This window comes from Gorilla gorilla, chromosome 1 (genome assembly GCF_029281585.2).
Source record: "Gorilla gorilla gorilla isolate KB3781 chromosome 1, NHGRI_mGorGor1-v2.1_pri, whole genome shotgun sequence".
Classification (NCBI taxonomy): domain Eukaryota; kingdom Metazoa; phylum Chordata; class Mammalia; order Primates; family Hominidae; genus Gorilla; species Gorilla gorilla.
In genome coordinates this window covers 70,576,349-70,596,875 of record NC_073224.2, presented here as the reverse complement: position 1 = coordinate 70,596,875, position 20,527 = coordinate 70,576,349, and the positions used below count along the sequence as shown (strand labels likewise).

General features: G+C 37.6%; 1 protein-coding gene and 1 long non-coding RNA gene across 5 annotated transcripts in view; one reads left to right on the top strand and one right to left on the bottom strand.

Annotated features, from left to right (window-relative positions):
• LOC129528069 (uncharacterized) overlaps window positions 1–20,527 on the bottom strand; it is a 166,452-nt gene that overhangs the window by 85,272 nt on the left and 60,653 nt on the right. The gene's annotated exons all lie outside the window — the stretch shown is intronic.
• Window positions 1–20,527, top strand: part of HMCN1 (hemicentin 1) — a 454,854-nt gene that overhangs the window by 427,170 nt on the left and 7,157 nt on the right. For 2 of the 3 annotated variants that reach the window (XM_055367497.2, XM_055367506.2), the window contains 8 exons: window positions 2,086–2,148; window positions 3,161–3,280; window positions 3,785–3,919; window positions 8,309–8,422; window positions 8,976–9,101; window positions 11,463–11,591; window positions 15,168–15,518; window positions 18,908–19,027. In XM_055367497.2, coding sequence (XP_055223472.2) covers window positions 2,086–2,148; window positions 3,161–3,280; window positions 3,785–3,919; window positions 8,309–8,422; window positions 8,976–9,101; window positions 11,463–11,591; window positions 15,168–15,518; window positions 18,908–19,027 — 1,158 coding nt within the window. The remainder of the gene's footprint in view (window positions 1–2,085; window positions 2,149–3,160; window positions 3,281–3,784; window positions 3,920–8,308; window positions 8,423–8,975; window positions 9,102–11,462; window positions 11,592–15,167; window positions 15,519–18,907; window positions 19,028–20,527) is intronic. The other variant, XM_055367502.2, reaches the window with a different exon arrangement.

Sequence of the window (20,527 nt, the reverse complement as noted above, 5' to 3'; positions counted from 1 at the left end):
GCGTCCTTGAGCTGTGGTGGGCCCTACCCAGTTGGAGCTTCCAGGCTGCTTTGTTTACCTAAGCAAGCCTGGTCAATGGCGGGCGCCCCTCCCCCAGCCTCGCTGCCGCCTTGCAGTTTGATCTCAGACTGCTGTGCTAGCAATCAGCAAGACTCCGTGGGCGTAGGACCCTCCGAGCCAGGTGCAGGATATAATCTCCTGGTGCGCCGTTTTTTTAAGCCTGTCAGAAAAGCACAGTATTCAGGTGGAGAGACCCGATTTTCCAGGTGCCGTCTGTTACCCCTTTCTTTGACTAGGAACGGGAACTCCCTGACTTCTTGCGCTTCCCGAGTGAGGCAATGCCTCACCGTGCTTCGGCTCGCGCACGGTGCGCTGCACCCACTGACCTGCGCCCACTGTCTGGCACTCCCTAGTGAGATGAACCTGGTACCTCAGATGGAAATGAGGAAATCACCCGTCTTCTGCCTTGCTCACGGTGGGAGCTGTAGACCGGAGCTGTTCCTATTCGGCCATCTTGGCTCCTCCCCCCAATTAAGCAACTCTTAGTAATGTTCTGAATGAAACAGTCCAATCAGCCACCAATTTATATGAAAATTGCATTCCTAGAAAATTCACTATATATTTAAATCGTGAAAAATGCTTAATATACGGCAGACACATTCAAAGCTTAGATAATTATAGATTTCTTACTTTCATGAAAGTCTTGCAAGGCAAGGGACAAATCATCATCTTGCAAGACTGTCTCACACATGGCAATATTGTAAAACCTGCCACGAGTCCTGTCCCACTCACTGAATTTTAATAGTCTTATTATGACAACCAAAGTATCTCCCAAAAAACTTCCCAAATTCCACCTATTAGATGATAGCTCCCCTATTTATAACCAAAAACCTAACACTACTATCAGATAATAACTATGTTTACATGACATATTTTTTCCACAATTATGTCCCCAGCAGTGTCCCACACAACATAACTGGTTGGATTAAAGAATGTATCAACAAATAACTAAGTGGAAACTAAATAGTGACACACACACAGCAACCATGCAATGATCACTTAGCAATATGCCCTAGATGTTTCTGTCCCATCTATCCTAGTACCACCCCCCTGCATGAGCAGGAAGACTTGGATGCTTTCAGGAAAGAGGTTTCTTAACTAACCTGTTCTTGTTAGCTTTTTTGTTTCTGACATCTAACTTAAATCTTTTTTTTTTTTTTTTTTTTTTTTTTTTGAGACAGTCTTGCTCTGTCGCCCAGGCTGGAGTGCAGTGGCACAATCTCGGCTCACTACAAGCTCCGCCTCCCGGGTTCACACCATTCTCCTGCCTCAGCCTCCTGAGTAGCTGGGACTACAGGCACCTGCCACCACAACCGGCTAATTTTTTGTATTTTTAGTAGAGACGGACGGGGTTTCACCATGTTAGGCAGGATGGTCTCGATCTCCTGACCTTGTGATCCGCCCACCTTGGCCTCCCAAAGTGCTGGGATTACAGGCATGAGCCACCACGCCCGGCTAACTTAAATCTTTTCTATCACACTATGCCTGTTTCCCCTTATTTTGACTAGATGAAAAGGAAAACACTTGGTCACACGTGGGGGATTTTGACCCAAATGCTCAATAGTGCTAATGGGGGAGATCCACAAAAGGAGGGAGCTTCTTCACAGAGTTTCTGTTTTTCACTGGCACAAATTATTTTAAGTTGCTTGAAAACAGCATTTCTCATTTTAGAGTAAAACCGGATAGTAATGGCTGGAAGAACAGAACTTTGCCCATGGTTATGCCTGGCATATACATTTATCTTGGACCCTTTTTAGTTATCACATAATTTTTTTATTGATGTAAATAACTTACACACGAAACCTGTTTCCAGTGGCAGCTTGTCAACAGTCTCTGGACAGTGATTCATGTACTTCTTGGTTTAGAAACAGGAAAAGTTTTCCATGCCTGCTTATTTTCACCTATTGCATTTTTGCATCAGATGTTTCATCTTTGGCATATCTTCCCAGGGAAGATGGTACTGGAAAGAAGCCAGGGGCAACTATTCCAATAAGCCAGTTAACTTTGCTTTCCTCTCTGTGGTAGGAGATCGCAGTAATCAGTGCCCCTCCGGGTTTACCTTAGACTCAGTTGGACCTTTTTGTGCTGGTAAGTACAGAGATAAATAAAGGGTTTTCTTTTAATGAAAATGTCAATATTGGATAGCATTTAATGGGTATCTATTGCCCTTTCACTAGGTATTTAATCTTCACAACAGTTCTGTAAACATCCCATTTGACAGCTAAGGAAATTGAGATGTAGAAAAGTCAAACTATGGAAAACCACTCAGCATCAAGTGGCAGAGCTACATTTGAATTTAAGTTAATTCCAAAGCCCATGTTCTCTGAATTTGGCCACAGCCAACTGTGTCAGAGATAGTGGCTAAGTATAGATGTGGAGTGAGCAGACAGACAACACTATATACTTTATCTGGTGGCTTGATTGCCGTGGCTGTGAGAAAGCCACAACATTAAGTCACCTAACCCTAGAATTAATCAGAGGACAGGCAGGATTGTGGACTTATGACTAATGATTAAACCAATTTTATCCCACCAAAGTACCAGCACAAGAGAGGTACAGATAACTGCTAAGTAAATGGCTTGAGGAGCTTACATTTACATACACAGTGCTTTTCTTTCATTGGTAGGCAATGTAATATAATCTTGTGATAAAGAGGTGGTCTTTCGACTGCCCAGGCACAAATCACAGCCCTGCCAGTAATGACTTGTATGACCTTAAGCAATTTATGTAACTTCTTTTTTCCTCAGTTTTGTCCTGCAAAATGAGGATAGTAATAAAAATACTTATCTCCTAGGAATTCTGTGATGAAAGAGTTAAAGCAGGTAAAAGGCATTTAGAGCACAGTAGATGATAAATATATTTTAGCTATTATCATTGTTGTTTTAGGATATAATCTAACCATCTATTCACTATCAAGGATAACTCAGATGCCTCAAATTATTTTTATTCAGTGAATTCATTTTGTGGCACTTAAAGCATTTTCTATTATATTTGATTCAACTTCTTGGCCTCTATAAGCAATTATTTTTACTGGCTTTAATAACTCCCAGAAAGTAAGGATTTTACATACTGATTTGGGCCTTTTTGTTTCTTCTTTAAGATGAGGATGAATGTGCAGCAGGGAATCCCTGCTCCCATACCTGCCACAATGCCATGGGGACTTACTACTGCTCCTGCCCTAAAGGCCTCACCATAGCTGCAGATGGAAGAACTTGTCAAGGTATTCACAAATCTAATACACACATTTAAGCAATGGGTCAAGGATTTCTTTGACCTAGAAAAAGTATGATAGACCCATTATCTTCTTTCCTACTACTTCTGCCCACACCTTGGCAACAAACAAAGAAGGTCTCCATTGGGCTGAGAAAGTAAGAAAGCGGGAACACTGTTCATGCACTGCCTGCATGTGGGGCACTCTCAAGGCAGGAATGCCTGGAGCATCTCACTCAAGATCTCAGAAAGGAGAAGTAACTTCTTAAAAGCCACCTAATTTATAAGTGGTCTGATTAATCTGTCAGTCTATGAAGATATTAATCACACCGTGCTGCTGTGAGTTTGTCAGCTATTTAGCCCACCTGATGTGACTCAGCCAAAAACTTTAGTCCTTCTTGTTCTTTTCTAGTTTCAAGGGTCCTTCACTGCTTTTTGTATCCCTATTTTACCGCAGGTTCTTGGGCTGGGTGTTCTTCAGCTCACCTCAGTTGAATGATTCCCTCTGTTGCAGATATTGATGAGTGTGCTTTGGGTAGGCATACCTGCCACGCTGGTCAGGACTGTGACAATACGATTGGATCTTATCGCTGTGTGGTCCGTTGTGGAAGTGGCTTTCGAAGAACCTCTGATGGGCTGAGTTGTCAAGGTATAAAAATGGAGGCCTTTTCTTTATGTTCATGACAGTAAGAATTAGACCCACCTTTTGACTCCTCAAAAGTTAACTGTCTCAGAAACTCCAAGAGGAAGGGACCACATAAAAGGGAGAGAATGAGGAGATATCCAGCAAGTGGGACTCCTGTCTCTCGGGAGGACTTAAACTTCATTTTATATGTTTTATAAGTTGAGCTTCTTCATAAGCTCTTATTCAGATATATTCCACAGCTATTTTAAATATGTATAGCACAGTGGTTTTGAGTGACCATTTGCCTGTTACCATTTGATTGAGATCATACTGCACAGTCCAATAAAATCTATTTCATAAAATTCCATTGCGTAAGACTGCCAGAATGTTTGTTGAATGATGTTTTTAATAGGCTATTTTTTAGAACAGTTTTAGGTTCACAGCAAAATTGAGTAGAAAGTACATAGATTCCCATATAACCCCTTCCCTCCACACACACAGCCTTCCTCACTATCAATATCCCACACCAGGGCGGTACATTTGTTACAGTCAATAAACCTACACTGACACATCATTATTACTCAGAGTCTAGCTTAGATTAAGCTTCTCTTGGTGTTGCACATTCTATGGGTTTGCAAAAATTTATAGCAACATGTATCCACCATGATAGTGTGGTACAGAATAGTTTCATTGCCCTCAACATTCTCTGTTCTTCACCGAATCATTTCTGTTTCCTCCAACCTCTGGCAAACACTGATCTTGTTACTGTCTTTGTGGTTTTGCCTTTTCCAGAATGTCATATAGTTGGAATCATACAATTGTGCAGACTTTTTAGATTGCCTTCTTTCACTTAGTAACATTTAAGTTTCCTCCACCCCTTTTCACGGCTTGATAGTTCATTTCTTTTAATTGCTCAATAATAAATATTCCATTATCTAGATAGAACAGTTTATCTACCTAGTGAAGGACATCTCAGTTGCCTCCAAGTTTAGGCAAATATAAACAAAGCTGCTATCAGGATTTTTCATAGAGGAAAAGACAGTGGATCCAAAACTGAATGTCTATCAATAAATGAAGCATGGTACATCTACACCCATGAACCATTGTGCATCCATGAGAAAAATCCAGATGTAGGAAGGTATGTATAATTTTGCAGAAAAGAGTATGTAACTGGAAACAACCAAAGAAAAAAGGAAATGGATCTATATGTTTAGGTGGAGACATTTATGTGGCTGCAGAAGAAATATATTATTATTCATACTAGATAGTTAATGTTGTTTGCCTTTGGTGGGCAAGAAAGGTAAAAAGGGAGAAGGGAGCCCAATCAAAAGAGGAAGAGGAAGAAAAAAAAACTGCACTAAGAAAAATCTTTTAAAAGTATGTGATCACAGCCAGGTGCAGTGGCTGACAAATGTAATCCCAGCTACTTGGGAGGCTGAGGCAGGAGAATCGCTTGAACCCAGGAGGCTGAAGTTGCAGTGAGCTGAGATCATGCCATTGCACTCCAGCCTGGTGACAGAGACTCTGTTTCAAAAAAAAAAAAAAAGTATATGATCACATCTGTGTTTATGTAAGTTAACACATTGTATATTTTGAGAGGTTAAATTAAAAGATGTCAAATAGAAAACAAGTACACAATAACAGACATTGGCAATCTGGAATGTAAAGTGAGGAAGTGAAGAGCCCAACTATGGTGATTTTTCTTTTGAAGGGTTTGGAATATAGCAAGACAGAAGTGGCAGGAACTGGAGATGAGTATAGACCTTAGAGAGGGATTTGGTTATGAGAGGAAAATTTTGATTATATCTACAGGTTTATTGGAAAGAAGACTATAAGAAGGAAGGACTTTTTTTTTTATTATACTTTAAGTCCTGGGATACATGTGCAGAAAGTGCAGGTTTGTTACATAGCAATACACGTGCCATGGTGGTTTGCTGCACCCATCAACAGGTCACCTACATTAGGTATTTCTCTTAATGCTATCCCTCCCCTAAACCCCCCCCGCCAATCCCTCAACAGGCCCTGGTGCCTGATATTCCCCTCCCTGTGTCCATGTGTTCTCATTGTTCAACTCCCACTTAGGAGAGAGAACATGCGGTGTTTGGTTTTCTGTTCCTGTGTTAGTTTGCCAAGAATTATGGTTTCCAGCTTCATCCATGTCCCTGCAAAGGACATGAACTTATCCTTTTTATGGCTGCATAGTATTCCATGGTGTATATGTGCCACATTTTATGTGAAGGACCTCTTCAAGGAGAACTACAAACCACTGCTCAAGGAAATAAGAGAGGACACAAACATTCCATGCTCATGGATAAGAAGAATCAATATTGTGAAAATGGCCATACTTCCCTATTTAATTTATATATTCAACGCTATCCCCATCAAGCTACCAATGACTTTCTTCACAGAATTAGAAAAACTATTTTAAATTTTATGTGGAACCAAAAAAGAGCCCGTATAGCCAAGACAATCCTAAGCAGAAAGAACAAAGCTGGAGGCATCACGCTACCTGACTTCAAACTATATTACAAGGCTACAGTAAGAAACAGCATGGTACTGGTACCAGAATAGATATATAGACAAATGGAACAGAACAGAGGTCTCAGAAATAACACGACATCTACAACCATCTGATCTTTGACAAACCTGACACAAGCAATGGGGAAAGGATTCCCTATCTAATAGTGAGAAAACTGGCTAGCCATATGCAGAAAACTAAAACTGGACACCTTCCTTACACCTTATACAAAAATTAACTCAAGATGGGTTAAAGACTTAAACGTAAGACCTAAAACCATAAAAACCCTAGAAGAAAACCTAGGCAATACCGTTCAGGACACAGGCATAGGCAAAGACTTCATGACTAAGACACCAAAAGCAATGGCAACAAAAGTCGAAATTGACAATGCGATCTAATTAAACTAAAGAGCTTCTGCACAGCAAAAGAAACTATCAGAGTGAACAGGCAACCTACAAAATGGGAGAAAATTTTTGCAATCTATCCACCTGACAAAGGGCTAATATCCAGAATCTACAAGGAACTTAAATTTACAAGGAAAAAAAAAACCCATCAAAAAGTGGGCAAAGGATATGAACAGACACTTCTCAAAAGAAGACATTTATGCAGCCAACAAACATATGAAAAAAAGCTCATCATCACTGGTCATTAGAGAAATGCAAATCAAAACCACAATGAGATACCACCTTACGCAAGTTAGAATGGCAATCATTAAAAAGTCAGGAAACAACAAGATGCTGGAGAGGAGGTGGAGAAACAAGAAGATGCTGGAGAGGAGGTGGAGTGTTTCATTGACATAGTTATGTGTCATTAGCAGTTGTCTACTTTTAAGAGTATTGAAGGGAGATACCCTCTCCAGCAATTAATTCTATCAAGTATTTGGCAGGTGGAATGTTTTACATTGTTGGTGGGTGTATAAATTAGTTCAATCATTATGGAAGACAGTGTGGTGATTGCTCAAGGATCTAGAACCAGAAACACCATTTGACCCACCAATCCCATTACTGGGTATATATTCAAAGGATTATAAATCATTCTACTATAAAGACACGTGCACACGTATGTTTATTGAAGCACTATTCACAATAGTAAAGACATAGAACCAACCCAAATGCCCATCAGTGATAGACTGGAAGGACTTTTAAAATGCAAAGGAGGAGGGAATGATTGATGGACCACAGTCCTCATCTTGGTGAGGAAAGGGTAAGATGGGCTGCAGAGCTCAAAAGCTCAAATAGGGGGACTTTTCTTCAGTGAGAGAAGAGGGCTTTCTTCCTCCAAGACTGGAGGAAAGGAAAGTAAAGGAAAGAAGGTACAAACCACAGGCAAGTCCCCAAGAGTTTGAGGAGTTCATGCCTGCACACTGTTTTTGTTACACTATGACCCAGATGGTGTTTGGGAAGTACAATGTGGCAGTGACTGCAAATGTAGAGAAATGCTGATGTTGATGCAGTCAGGCACAGGGTGATAGACTTGCACCAAGCTAGTAGCAGCAAGAAAGGGGAAGAAAGGACATTTGCAAAAGACCTTAGTGTTGTTGGAGTTTTTTCCTGTCTTCAGCATCCCAGTCTGTCAGTAACATTCCAGGACTGGAACTTCCGAGAAACAGGAGTGAGAGCCATATGGCAAAATACTTAAAGTAGAAGAGTGTTTCATTGACATAGTTATGTGTCATTAGCAGTTGTCTACTTTTAAGAGTATTGAAGGGAGATACCCTCTCCAACAATTAATTCTATCAAGTATTTGGCAGATCACATGAGTGCAATATATTGGATAGGTTTTAGAGAAGATCTTAAACATGGTAATGATCAAGATCATTAAAATGTTAAACATTTGGGATAAATTAATTCAGGTTTCCTAATAGCATATAATGAAAGTTTTGTTTTATTTAACAGATATTAATGAATGTCAAGAATCCAGCCCCTGTCACCAGCGCTGTTTCAATGCCATAGGAAGTTTCCATTGTGGATGTGAACCTGGGTATCAGCTCAAAGGCAGAAAATGCATGGGTAAGAAAAGGGCTTTGAATTTAAAGGAATGACACCTCTATAACTTCTTAATGATGTCTGATCTAAATGCATACACTGTGTCTTGGTACTGGTTCCTATACAGGACATCAAGCATGCAGCATGTATGCAATCCATGCAAAACCAAAATGACAAAAAATGCTATGTTTTATGAGTTTCTTTTTCTAATTACATACCCATTCTTCATAACATTTCCTCTAATTTTTTTGCAAAAGTATATCTATACATATAAATATATGTATGTACATATATATGTATACAAATGAAGTTAGTGTATATAAATTTTATTTTTCTAAGAGGAGAAAATGGTTGGTATGGCTACCTGCTCTGTAAAGCAATATTTTGTGTTTGTTTTTGATTTTTATTATATTTTAAAGTATGTTACGTACATTGTTGAATTTAAGCACTTTAACCTTACACAATGATTATGCAATGAATATATATATAAATAATATCCTTAAAATCCAAAAGTATGATTTCTCTGGAAAAGTTGAATAATTTTCTTAATCTACATTACCTTTGTTCTTTTATCAAGATGTGAACGAGTGTAGACAAAATGTATGCAGACCAGATCAGCACTGTAAGAACACCCGTGGTGGCTATAAGTGCATTGATCTTTGTCCAAATGGAATGACCAAGGCAGAAAATGGAACCTGTATTGGTGAGTGTCTGGCTGTTTCCGTGACTGAGATCAGTTTACCGTCAACAAGTCAAGTAAGGCATTCATTTTAAAAGAAGTGATTAGAGTAAATTTAAGCTAACAAGGAAATCTTTCTTTTTCCGTAAGTACTCCCAACTTCTAGGATAATTGAGCTCCAGGTCCCAGGGTCATGGCTGTACCCGGAAATGGAAGCTCACTATGAAAACTTATGACCATTTTGAGCTCCCATCAATTAAACATTTGGTTTACATAGTTTAATATCCACAAGCATTAATATTATCTCACATGATTTCTAATAGAAATTTAGCATATATGTTAAGAATTTCTTGGGGGAAAGAAAAATTGTCTGTAGAGATTAAAATTCAAAATATAATTATTTTGGAGATGTATATTCCTTAAATATCAAATCCATCACCAGACAAATAAATAATTTACCCAAAATTTATGCTTTGCCTGTCTAGTCTACATCAATGACCAGACACAAAGGTACACTATAGTTCTCCCTACATTTGTTCTGTGTATGTCTAGGCTGTACCAGCCTGGTTAGCAGAGCTAGCAACTGCAGGATTTACAAAAATAAAAGAGAGATACTATTCCCATTGTCATTCCTGCTAAAAAACACAGGAGAAAGAAATAATTTATGGGTTAAATTGGCCTACTCCACTATACCCCCTCCCCCCAAAAAAGCAAAGACCTATGAGGAGAATGAAACACCATAAAGAGGAACAAATAAAATTCTACAGGAATCCCCAAGAGAGTGACTGTATCCAGTAGGAGTCACTATGAAGGAGGTCATGGAAATGATCACATTTAAATATAGGTTGGGATGTTACTAGATGGAGATGACAGCAAAAGGAAAGCAAGAAAGCCTCGTATAAGGGAGAAAGAGCTGAACTTAGGCATAAAGTGTTAAAATTCATTGTTCCTTCTTGACAGCTATCTAACCTTGGACAAGTCTTATGATTACACAGAAATTTGATTTTAAGTTTCTCGTTGTAAAAATAGCATAGTTTTTCTTTTAAAAAATCAATTATAAAATGATTGTATCTTGGATTTGTTTCAGAACAATATGATAGGACTGGGGGATAGATATAGATGAAGGAATATTGGCCATTTGTTGATAGTTGTTAAGTTCGTGGTGGTTTAGTATAATTTAAAAAAACAACAACTGGTGATGGGAGTTGAAGTATCAGATTTCAAAGACTTGTTTCAGCTCTTACACTATAGATATAGGTCAATACTTTCCTTATCATTTAAGAGTAGCAGCAAACTCGGTCAGGAGTTTGAGACCAGCCTGGCCAGCATGGTGGAACCTCATCTCTACTAAAAATACAAAAATTAGCTGGGCATGGTGGTGCATGCCTATAGTCCCAGCTACTCTGGGGGCTGAGGTGGGAGGATCGTTTGAACCCAGCAGGCAGAGGTTGCAGTAAGCTAAGATCATGCCACTGCACTCCAGCCTGGGTGACAGAGCGAGACTCCATCTCAAAAAAAAGAAAAAAGAAAAAAAAAAGTAGCAACCAACTCAGAGCATCATGTACAGTTACATGCAACTGTAAATATTTTTCAGAATATTGGCCCTAATTATGTATAAGCTTAACTAGACATGAGTTGAAAGATCAGAAACTTTTTAAGAAGCTACAGCAAAAATCTAGCTAAGTGGGAATGGAAATGTGGAGATACATGGTTTTGATTGAAGGAAATAGAACTACCCAATCTTGGCAACTGAGAGAATAAGTTAAAGATGACTGACCATTGTACTTTGTATATAGCAAATGTTCAAACTAATACTATTACTAGAAACTCTTTTAAAAGAAATGCTTTTCCACAGCAGGAATACAGAACATAATTTATCATTTAAAGCTTGATGGACTTGAAACACAGGCCTGCTGTTATCACAAATAGGGGAGTAAGGTTAAGGCACTGAGGGTGTGCTGGGTTTGAACTAGTGGTAAAACAAAGAGAGATGGGGATGTCCAGCTAGCAGCTAGAAACATGGGACTGCAGATCAGAAGCAATGTAGCACTATTGCTCTCAATCTGCCTAAACTCTAATCACTTGTATAAATAAGATGGCAAAAGGAGGAAGGGATATAGAGAAGGAGAAAAAAAGAAATCTGTGAATAAAACTCTCTCCATAATAGGGAGCAGGAGGAGGAAAAGCAGCCATTTAATAAATTTAATAAGTGGCAGAGCTGGGACTTGAACCCAGGTTTTCTGATTCCAAGTTGTAAGTTGGTATGATCTCAACCACTTGGTGAGAAATGCAACCTTTGGCAATTCTACAGAATGCTGACTTTAAATACAATGACTTTGGGTTTGAAAGAGGAAATGTTACTTCTTATTGCCTCCATGTCTGTAGATATTGATGAATGTAAAGATGGGACCCATCAGTGCAGATATAACCAGATATGTGAGAATACAAGAGGCAGCTATCGTTGTGTATGCCCAAGAGGTTATCGGTCTCAAGGAGTTGGAAGACCCTGCATGGGTAAGTTAATAGGAGCTTGTTGAGCAATAAAGCTACTGATGTAGTTACTTAGCCTTACCAACTCGCTTAGGGCCACTTTCTCTATCCTCAAATGGTCTCTTGTTACAATAATAAGGTATGTGAATTGATTTACGTCATTCAACACAATTTGGATACTTCTTCAGAGACTTCATATTAAGCTCAATTTACACTGACATTTCAAGTGATAATAATCACTTACTCTGTGCTTGCTATACACCACACATATCAAAGTGAGGTTCTGATATAATTGCCATCACAACTTAATTATCAAGATTATCTCATTGATTATATCTCTATGCACATGACATAAATGTTTGCATAGATACATTTTATTTGAGCATGAAGTATATTTGTATGTAGTATGAAAGTTTAGGTGTGAGGTATTAAAATAGGGACACACAATTTAAATAAATGGATAATTACTTTATCATATATTTAATGCTTACTGTGTGCTGTTCCCTTTGCTAAAAATACCTCATTTCTCCCCAGTTGCCTATTTGTTTTCATCTTAGTTATATTTGAATATGAAGGCAAATAGAAAATATCTGTAAGATAACCACATACTTTTGGTAAAAATTAATGCATTTATAATCAAGAAACTGATCTATCAAATTGTAGTCTTCCTTAGAATATTCAATTGCACTAAAATAATGTTGTGGGCTTTTAAATACTAGCTTCTGGGTTTCATGCTATGCTTTTCAAATTGGTTGCCTTCTTGTCTACTTAATGATTATTTATAGCAAATTCTCCCAAAAAGACTTAGCTCTGTCTTTATGTAATCCCTAGCGTAGTATTTTGTATGTACCAAATGTTCAAACTAATACCATTACTAGAAACTCTTTTAAAAGAAAATGCTTTTTAATAACAGGAATACAGAGCATAGTTTTAGTCTTCTATTTAGATATTATCATTTATATATAGTTTAACATCTTGATCAGCCATAACCGTGACTTTTCAGAATGAAATAGTTGTATTTATTCACCAATTTGGCCACCAGCTGGATCTCAGACATTGTGCTAGGGAATAAAACAAGGAAGAATGCAGAACTATTGCCTCAATAAAAGAGTTAAAATGGCTGGGCACTGTGCTTCACGCCTGTAATCCCAGCTACTCGGCAGGCTGAGACAAGACAATCTCTTGATGTGGAGGTTGCAGTGAGCCGAGATTGCATCACTGCACTCCAGCCTGGACAATAAGAGTGAAACTATGTCTCAAAAAAAAAAAAAAAAAGAAAGAAAAGAAAAGAAAGAAAGAAAAGAGTTAAAGAAACTGTCTCAAAAAAGAAAGGAGTTAAAGTATTAATTTTTACCTACTAAAATAGTTTTTAAAGCAAAATTTACTATTTTATTCTACCTTCCTGTATTGTTTTCTTTCATGCCACTGTGGTAATGAATTAAAGAATTTGGTTTTCATTCCCTTTTCCAATTTATAGGAAGAATTGCAAGTACAGATTCCATGTGTTGACCTAACAATAGAAAGAAAATAACTTTTTAAAATTTTATGTGTTTGGTGAGTTTATATCTTAGTAAGGACTGATTCTATGTCCTTGTTTCCTTGATTTTAATCTGTTGGGGGAAAATGTGCTTGGCTTGTTCATTAATTCAAAATTATTAATTCAGAAAATAAAATTTTAAAGTCTGTAGTTTTGCCAGTATTCCTACCTCTAAAACTTATAATGGTATGGAAGATTAGAGACACTAGTTACCAATATTATAACTAAATACAAACTAGAGATGTGATTTCATTTCTGCTTCTGCTGATAGAATTAAGATCTACATTAGCTTTTGAACTCTGGTTTTCGTGTATTTAAGACTACGTATTCCCATATGATCTTTTTTGTTTCTACTGTTCACGGCTTGATTTGGCACATGATACCAAACTCATTCCTTCATTAATTCAACAAATGTTTATTGAGCACCTACTTTGTGTTGGATGATGTTCTAGGTTGTGGGAATACATTGCTAAACAGGGCAGACCAGGTCTCTGTCCTCGTGGAGTTTACCTTCCAGGGAGAGAAAGAAGAATCACAAAACAAATATACAATTTCAGATAGTGATAAGCACTTTAAGGAAACATAAAACAGGAGAAAGAGAGACCCAGATTGGGGTGGTAGCACTGTGATCCAGGCAGCCTCTCTGAGAGACTGGACAAAAGGAAAGAGCAGGCCAGGTGTGGTGGCTCACGCCTGTAATCCCAGCACTTTGGGAGGTCGAGGCGGGTGGATCACGAGGTCAGGAGAAAGAGACCATCCTGGCTAACACAGTGAAACCCTGTCTCTGTCAAAAATACAAAAAAGATTAGCTGGGTGTGGTGGCACACGCCTGTAGTCCCAGCTACTTGGGAGGCTGAGACAGGAGAATCCCTTGAACCCAGGAGGCAGGGGTTGCAGTGGGCCGAGCTCATGCCACTGCACTCCAGTCTGGGCAACAGAGCAACTCCATCTCAAAAAAAAAAAAAAGAGAGAGCAGCCACGATGGGAAGGTCTGAGCGAGTGTGTTTCAGGCTGAGGAGAAGCCAGGGCAATGTCATTCAGAAAAGAATGCACTGACCATAATCAAGGAAGAACCAAGGGGTCAGGCTGTTGGAGCAAAGGTAGGCAGAGGGTAAGGAGGATAAAGAGCCCATAATAAAGAATGTGATGGGAAAACATGAAAGGTCTTGGGCAGACAAGCAATATGATATGGTTTACATTTGGAAAAGATCACTCTGGCTGCTATTGGAGAATTAGGAGGGCAAAGATGCTTGCAGAAAGACCAAGTCATTTAAATAAAAATTTAAAAATAAAGATAAAAGTAGTTACATTTTTTAAAATTATATGTGGACATATTAGAAAGCTTCCAACATTGTAAACCAGTAGAAAAATCTGAATTCCATCTGAAATATTTGTCAAAAGAGAAAAAACAGGAGAGAAATTTCCCAAATGTACACGTATGATTATATTAAGAGGTACTATCTTGAGACTTTTTTATAAGTGAAGTTTGATGAAAATTATATTCATTTGTGATTCCACACTCTCTTGTACCTTTTTTTTTTTCCAGAGGAAGATACACAAATTTTAACAATTTAAGATGTCTCTGCCTAGTTGAACTAAGAAAGCTTAGTGTAGTATTTCTAAGATTTAAAATCTTAATGTTACTCTTAGAATTACATGTAAAAATGTATACCAAAGTAGCTTAAACTGATCAAGGAGACAAGGCTGAAAACAGCTCCCTAGGTCTTAAGGCCATCATAAGTGAGTCAAAGGAGTATGAATTTACAGAACTAGTGTGTCTTGTTTTCTGAGCCACTTGCTTCAATGTGAATGTTCAAATAAAATGTGTGCATATAATATAGTATTTAGGGGGAGATTTGCAGAATCTGTCCTATGTTCATAACTGAATGATTAAAACTTTCTCAAAAGTTCACAACAGTTGAGGAGAAATTACTGTATGCCTGGCTTTGGAGGGTAACAATGTCTTCAGTTTGTTTCACAGACTCATTCTTTATTCCTGTGTTTTGTGTGTGTATGTATGTGTTTTTTTTTTCTCTCTTTTTTATATCATGGCATATGAGCAGACATTAATGAATGTGAACAAGTGCCTAAACCTTGTGCACATCAGTGCTCCAACACCCCCGGCAGCTTCAAGTGTATCTGTCCACCAGGACAACATTTATTAGGGGACGGGAAATCTTGCGCTGGATTGGAGAGGCTGCCAAATTATGGCACTCAATACAGTAGCTATAACCTTGCACGGTTCTCCCCTGTGAGAAACAACTATCAACCTCAACAGCATTACAGACAGTACTCACATCTCTACAGCTCCTACTCAGAGTATAGAAACAGCAGAACATCTCTCTCCAGGACTAGAAGGACTATTAGGAAAACTTGCCCTGAAGGCTCTGAGGCAAGCCATGACACATGTGTAGGTAAATGTCAGCCATATTACATTTCCTTTCTGTGGGCTCTCTTACTGATCAGAGTCAAAGTATGTGTACAGCACCTGTGATTGTTTGAGTGCAGTGAACTACATCTGATCTCAAGTTCGGAATGACTCAAAATTTCAAGACATTTATTTTGGCACCTAAAACTATTACAGACTTGAGTCAAGTGAATTATGGATTTACATGTGGGCATTCTAATAATTTATTGTGTTATAGTAAGTTTCTTTTTGGTCACCCTGAAGGTGTTACTAAACTTAATACTAAATAGAAATAAATTTCAGTGGCATCCAGAATATAGTTTATTTAAAAGAGGATGTAAATATTGCCACATAATGTAATGCCATCAGATTATGGCCACATCGGATTGATGGAAAAGCAGTGGTTTAAAAGTGAAAGTTTCAGCTTCTCGGTCGACTGCTTGTTCTGTATAACAACCGACATCCCATTGACTGTTGCTCCACAGTCCTCGTGGAATTGCTGTTTGATTATTGTGTATGTTTGTATGTCACTGAAAAGATAATATGAGTTGGGACAAAATTCAGTTGCTTCTATCACTCTGAAATATGTGCTTGCAGTATCTTTATCTAAATTCACAAGTCTATAATTTCATTTGTTTGCAAAAGTGAAGTATAATTTCCAACTTAAGAATTGAGACCTTGTTTTCAGTCAAGTTGCAAACATTACCATCTGTCACTCATTTAACTCAATTTTCTGTGAACATCTACAATTAGCATGTCATTGATCTACTCAAGGGGAATTAGCAAGCAGGAATTCGTTTTACTATTTGTTAGCTGGAAAAAATAAGCAAAGAAAGAACATGGGAGGGAAGAAACAAATTCTGTTTAAATTCAAAGACCACTATGCCAGCCTCATTTTCTTACATTTCTGGAAAGCGTTCTACACTTTGCTTACTCTCTTAACTATGCTTTTTGCTAAACATTTTTTAAACATTTCTTCTCCTTCTATCTTCAATTTTTTTTTGGTTTCTTTTTCTACCCTTGCCCAAGCCCTGTTACTGCATTATTATCTTCTCAGATGGACTTCTTGGTCAACCTTAGGTGGATTCATCTTCCCATATCATCTCTACTCGGTTGGACCCTCAGTCCCTCTGGACACTCAAACTTTACCCTTTGCTTTTTAGGTTCATATTTTTTCCAGCACTTTTCTGTCTTTTTTACCCTGATATATCTGCAGCTTAATATAAGGGATATGGAAAGTTCTCCCTCATGATTAGCTTACCAGAATTGTTGACAGTGCTCATTTCTTCTACCACCAAACATTAATGCATTAACAATTCTCTACATTTTGTCCCATGTGGTCAAATACTGTTTAATTGCTAAATATGTGGACTCCAGTATTCTTGCTAGTATATTAAACAACACTGTCAATCTGCTACAAACTGTTCTGAGTTTTGGGAAATTTTATGCCCACAATTTTGATCTGACTCTTCATTAAAGTTGTTCACTATTCTCTTATTGACAGAATTAACATCTGATATTTTGTCTTTCAAAGTTTCTTCCAAATAGTCATCCCCACTAGAGGGTTTTCACAGCCTAGGTAATAGGTTACCATCCCATTCTCAACCTTCATTTTAGACAAGCACTTTCTTTTGTTCTACCTTTACTTTCCTGCCCAAAAATCTGTGTTATGAAAAATAAATTAAGCCACACCCTCCACAGTATACACCATTAGCTGGTTTCTTCCAAATTATCAGAAGGTCCAAGTTATTTTAAGAAAGCTTCCTGATTAATAACCCACGTCTCTACTTCTTCATCACTATCTATGGCTGCAGTTTCATCATAGTAGAGTCTTATAAATGTTTTCTGTCTTCCATTTATGTTAAACCAATGTTATCACAATCGTCTTCCTCAGACAGTCATCTGCTATTTGAGGCAGCCACTATTTCACAGTAAGGGTCAATCTTGGAGAATCTAAAGTAAAAATTTATAGCTAGTCCATTACTGGATATTTAAGTTTCTTTGGGGGCAATTCATAGGCTTAAACATTTCTTAAAATATGGTATTTTATAGTATTGGGACTAATGAAGAAATATACAGTAAGACTGCCTACAGCTTTGGTATTACACAACAAGACCAACTTGCAATAAGCACCAAATGCTTTTAATGAACTATCTGGGACAGACAAGTTATAAAAGATTCAAATTAACACTATGAAATCTTGTTAGACTTGGGCTAAAGTTTAGTTTTCGAAGAAATTGATTCTAAAGCATAACAGGAAAAATGACCATTGCATTGCTTCTGAATGCAGAAATCACACTTGGGGGTAGTGTAAAATTCATGCTTGGGAAAGCTCTGTGTTAACAGCTTGGAGTTCAACATCATTTACATTTCTGTTATTTTAGGTTAAAGCTGATTTTAAAGGAAAGAAGTAAAAACTCACACAAGTCATAGAATCAAACACTTTGGTTAACTAGTCTTCCACTGGTTGGTGTATGCTCAGAGACTATGAGCAAATTTTAATTTTAGTTAAAGCAAAACACCACTGGGACAAGAAATCTTCAGCCTCCCAAATCACATACTTTATCCTTAAAGCAAATATCAATTAATTTTGAATTATCATCTATTCTCACCCTCCTTTTTTGCCATTTTCATGGCTTTGTTTAATAATAGCAGATAGCCCTTTATAGACTACTTTCCCACATATTACTGTATATGAACCTTTCAACAAAACTGTGAAGTAGGGCAGATGGTCTCAAGTGTCCCTTTTAACAGAAGAATAAATGAGATCTTGAGAAGTTAAATGGCCTGCCAAAGGTAACACAACTATATATGTATGTACTTGTCATTAGTACGTTTGAATTGTATAAAAAAAGAGTATTTTTGTCACAAAAATAAAAAAACATTTCCATGTGATATCTGTGTATGGGAAAGCTATGCATGAGTGGGGCTGCAGGGAGAGAGAAAGAGAGCCAAAGTTTAAATACAATCAAAACAAACAGTCCTTTTTGCAAGTAATCTCAATAGGAATATTATATTTCGGGTAATTTCTACTATTCCTTAAAGAGTTTCATATTTTGGTGGTTTAGGATCCTGTCTACATTTGTTTCCTCTGTCATGTCACTCTTACTTAAGTAATATAAAAATTGACCCGTTTGGGACTTCAGCATATATGTGCTTACACAAAGAAATGTCCATAATTTGTAATATAGTACTGTGTATATAGTACTATATTCAGTATTTTTATAACATAAAAGTATCTTCATAGAAAATAGCTCTGAGTATTTTTTAACACAGGAGTATGAAATCACCAAGGAGTTTTTCTAATGTATATCAACAACTTGATGAGAGTTGGCTCTGTCACAGTGTCTGCTTTTTTCTTGTGTGGTAATAACTCTCTGTCTTCTTCCTGAACAGATATTGATGAATGTGAAAATACAGATGCCTGCCAGCATGAGTGTAAGAATACCTTTGGAAGTTATCAATGCATCTGCCCACCTGGCTATCAACTCACACACAATGGAAAGACATGCCAAGGTGAGAAAACATTGGGATGTTTATTGTTGCAAACTTGACTAAAAACCAACAGAGAGTGTGAGAAGTTTTTTTTGAATAATCATTCTCCTAGTGGCTTCCCCTTCTTACCCATTCCCGTGGGTCAGAATTATGTTCAGACATTGCTTTTGCAAGCAGGAGAAGCAATGGGAGAGGAAGCAAGCAAAGAAAATAGCTGAGAAACATTTTTGGTATGGTCTTACTAGAAGGAGCAAGAATGCCTAAGCCAGTTCATATTATATATTTTTAAAACTTAATGGGAATAGATCTCTTCAAACTTTTTTACAATTCCACTAAAATGGGAGTGAAAAATGAGAAGGTTACTCAGTAAATTTACTTCAGTGTTAGATATTATTTTATATGTTGTCCCTCTTATTAAACTTATTTTTAAAGTGATCAGTTTGGTAGTGAATTAAATGATTCATTCATTCGTTAAGTCTACATTGATGTGGAACAATTATGTGCTAGCATTGCAGGATTTAAACAGATAAATAAGATAGAGTCTTCCCCTTTAAGAGTTTACAGTCTAGTGGAGACAGACATGTAAATAAAACAAACAAAATATAGCTCATTGGTTTTATAACAGAGTTTTGGGCAAGATATAGCAATGACAAAGAATAAAACATCAATCTCAGTGGTTCCCTTTTTACACAAAAATGTGAAAGGAGCATTGTAATTTGGTAAAGTTGATTATATTCAACACGTACTTATATTAAGGAGAAATAAGAACTTGTATAGCTCCTAAAAATCTTCTAAGAAACCCTTGAATTTTGTAGACAAAATCTAGGAGTATTATGTGGGTCTTAATAAGCTTTTGAATTGTATTAATTTGTGTCATGGAAAATTATATCCTTTTGTAAAGTATAGCAAATAAAAGCTCCAAAAGAGTGCTTTATCAGCAGCAATCAAATTTAGATTGAATTTTTTTCTCTTTACGGGATTCACAAAAGACTTGCTGCAATGCAGCTTATGGAAAATGGGTTCCAGGAGGCAAAACCAAGATGGACAATGGCTTCACCCTAGTTACCGTGAACACTGCCACCTCATCCCACACCACCCTACCCCACCCATTCACTCATTCACACTCCCTGAGGGCCCCCACTGGGTCATGTGGGCCGGAGATGAAACATGAAGTTGAGTAATAACTTTCGCTTTGGGCCATCAGTCACCAAATATTTCTTAAGAACCTACCCCATGCAGAGAGTTTTACTCAGATTTAAAGTACTGGAATAATTTATTTAATCATATTGTTACCTTTTTCCAAAGCAACTGTTATTTCACTTTAATCAGCAGTATAAATATGTCAAGGGCAATAATTTGCACCCATTCTAATGGGCACCCATTAGATAATTTGTACCCATTCTAAAACTAATTATCAGAGTGATTATGTGAGCCTTAATGTCCTAGAATAATCAAGAGCAGAGGTAGGACTTGACCTCAGATCTATACGTCTAGAATAGTCCTTTGTCTCCTGGGATGCTG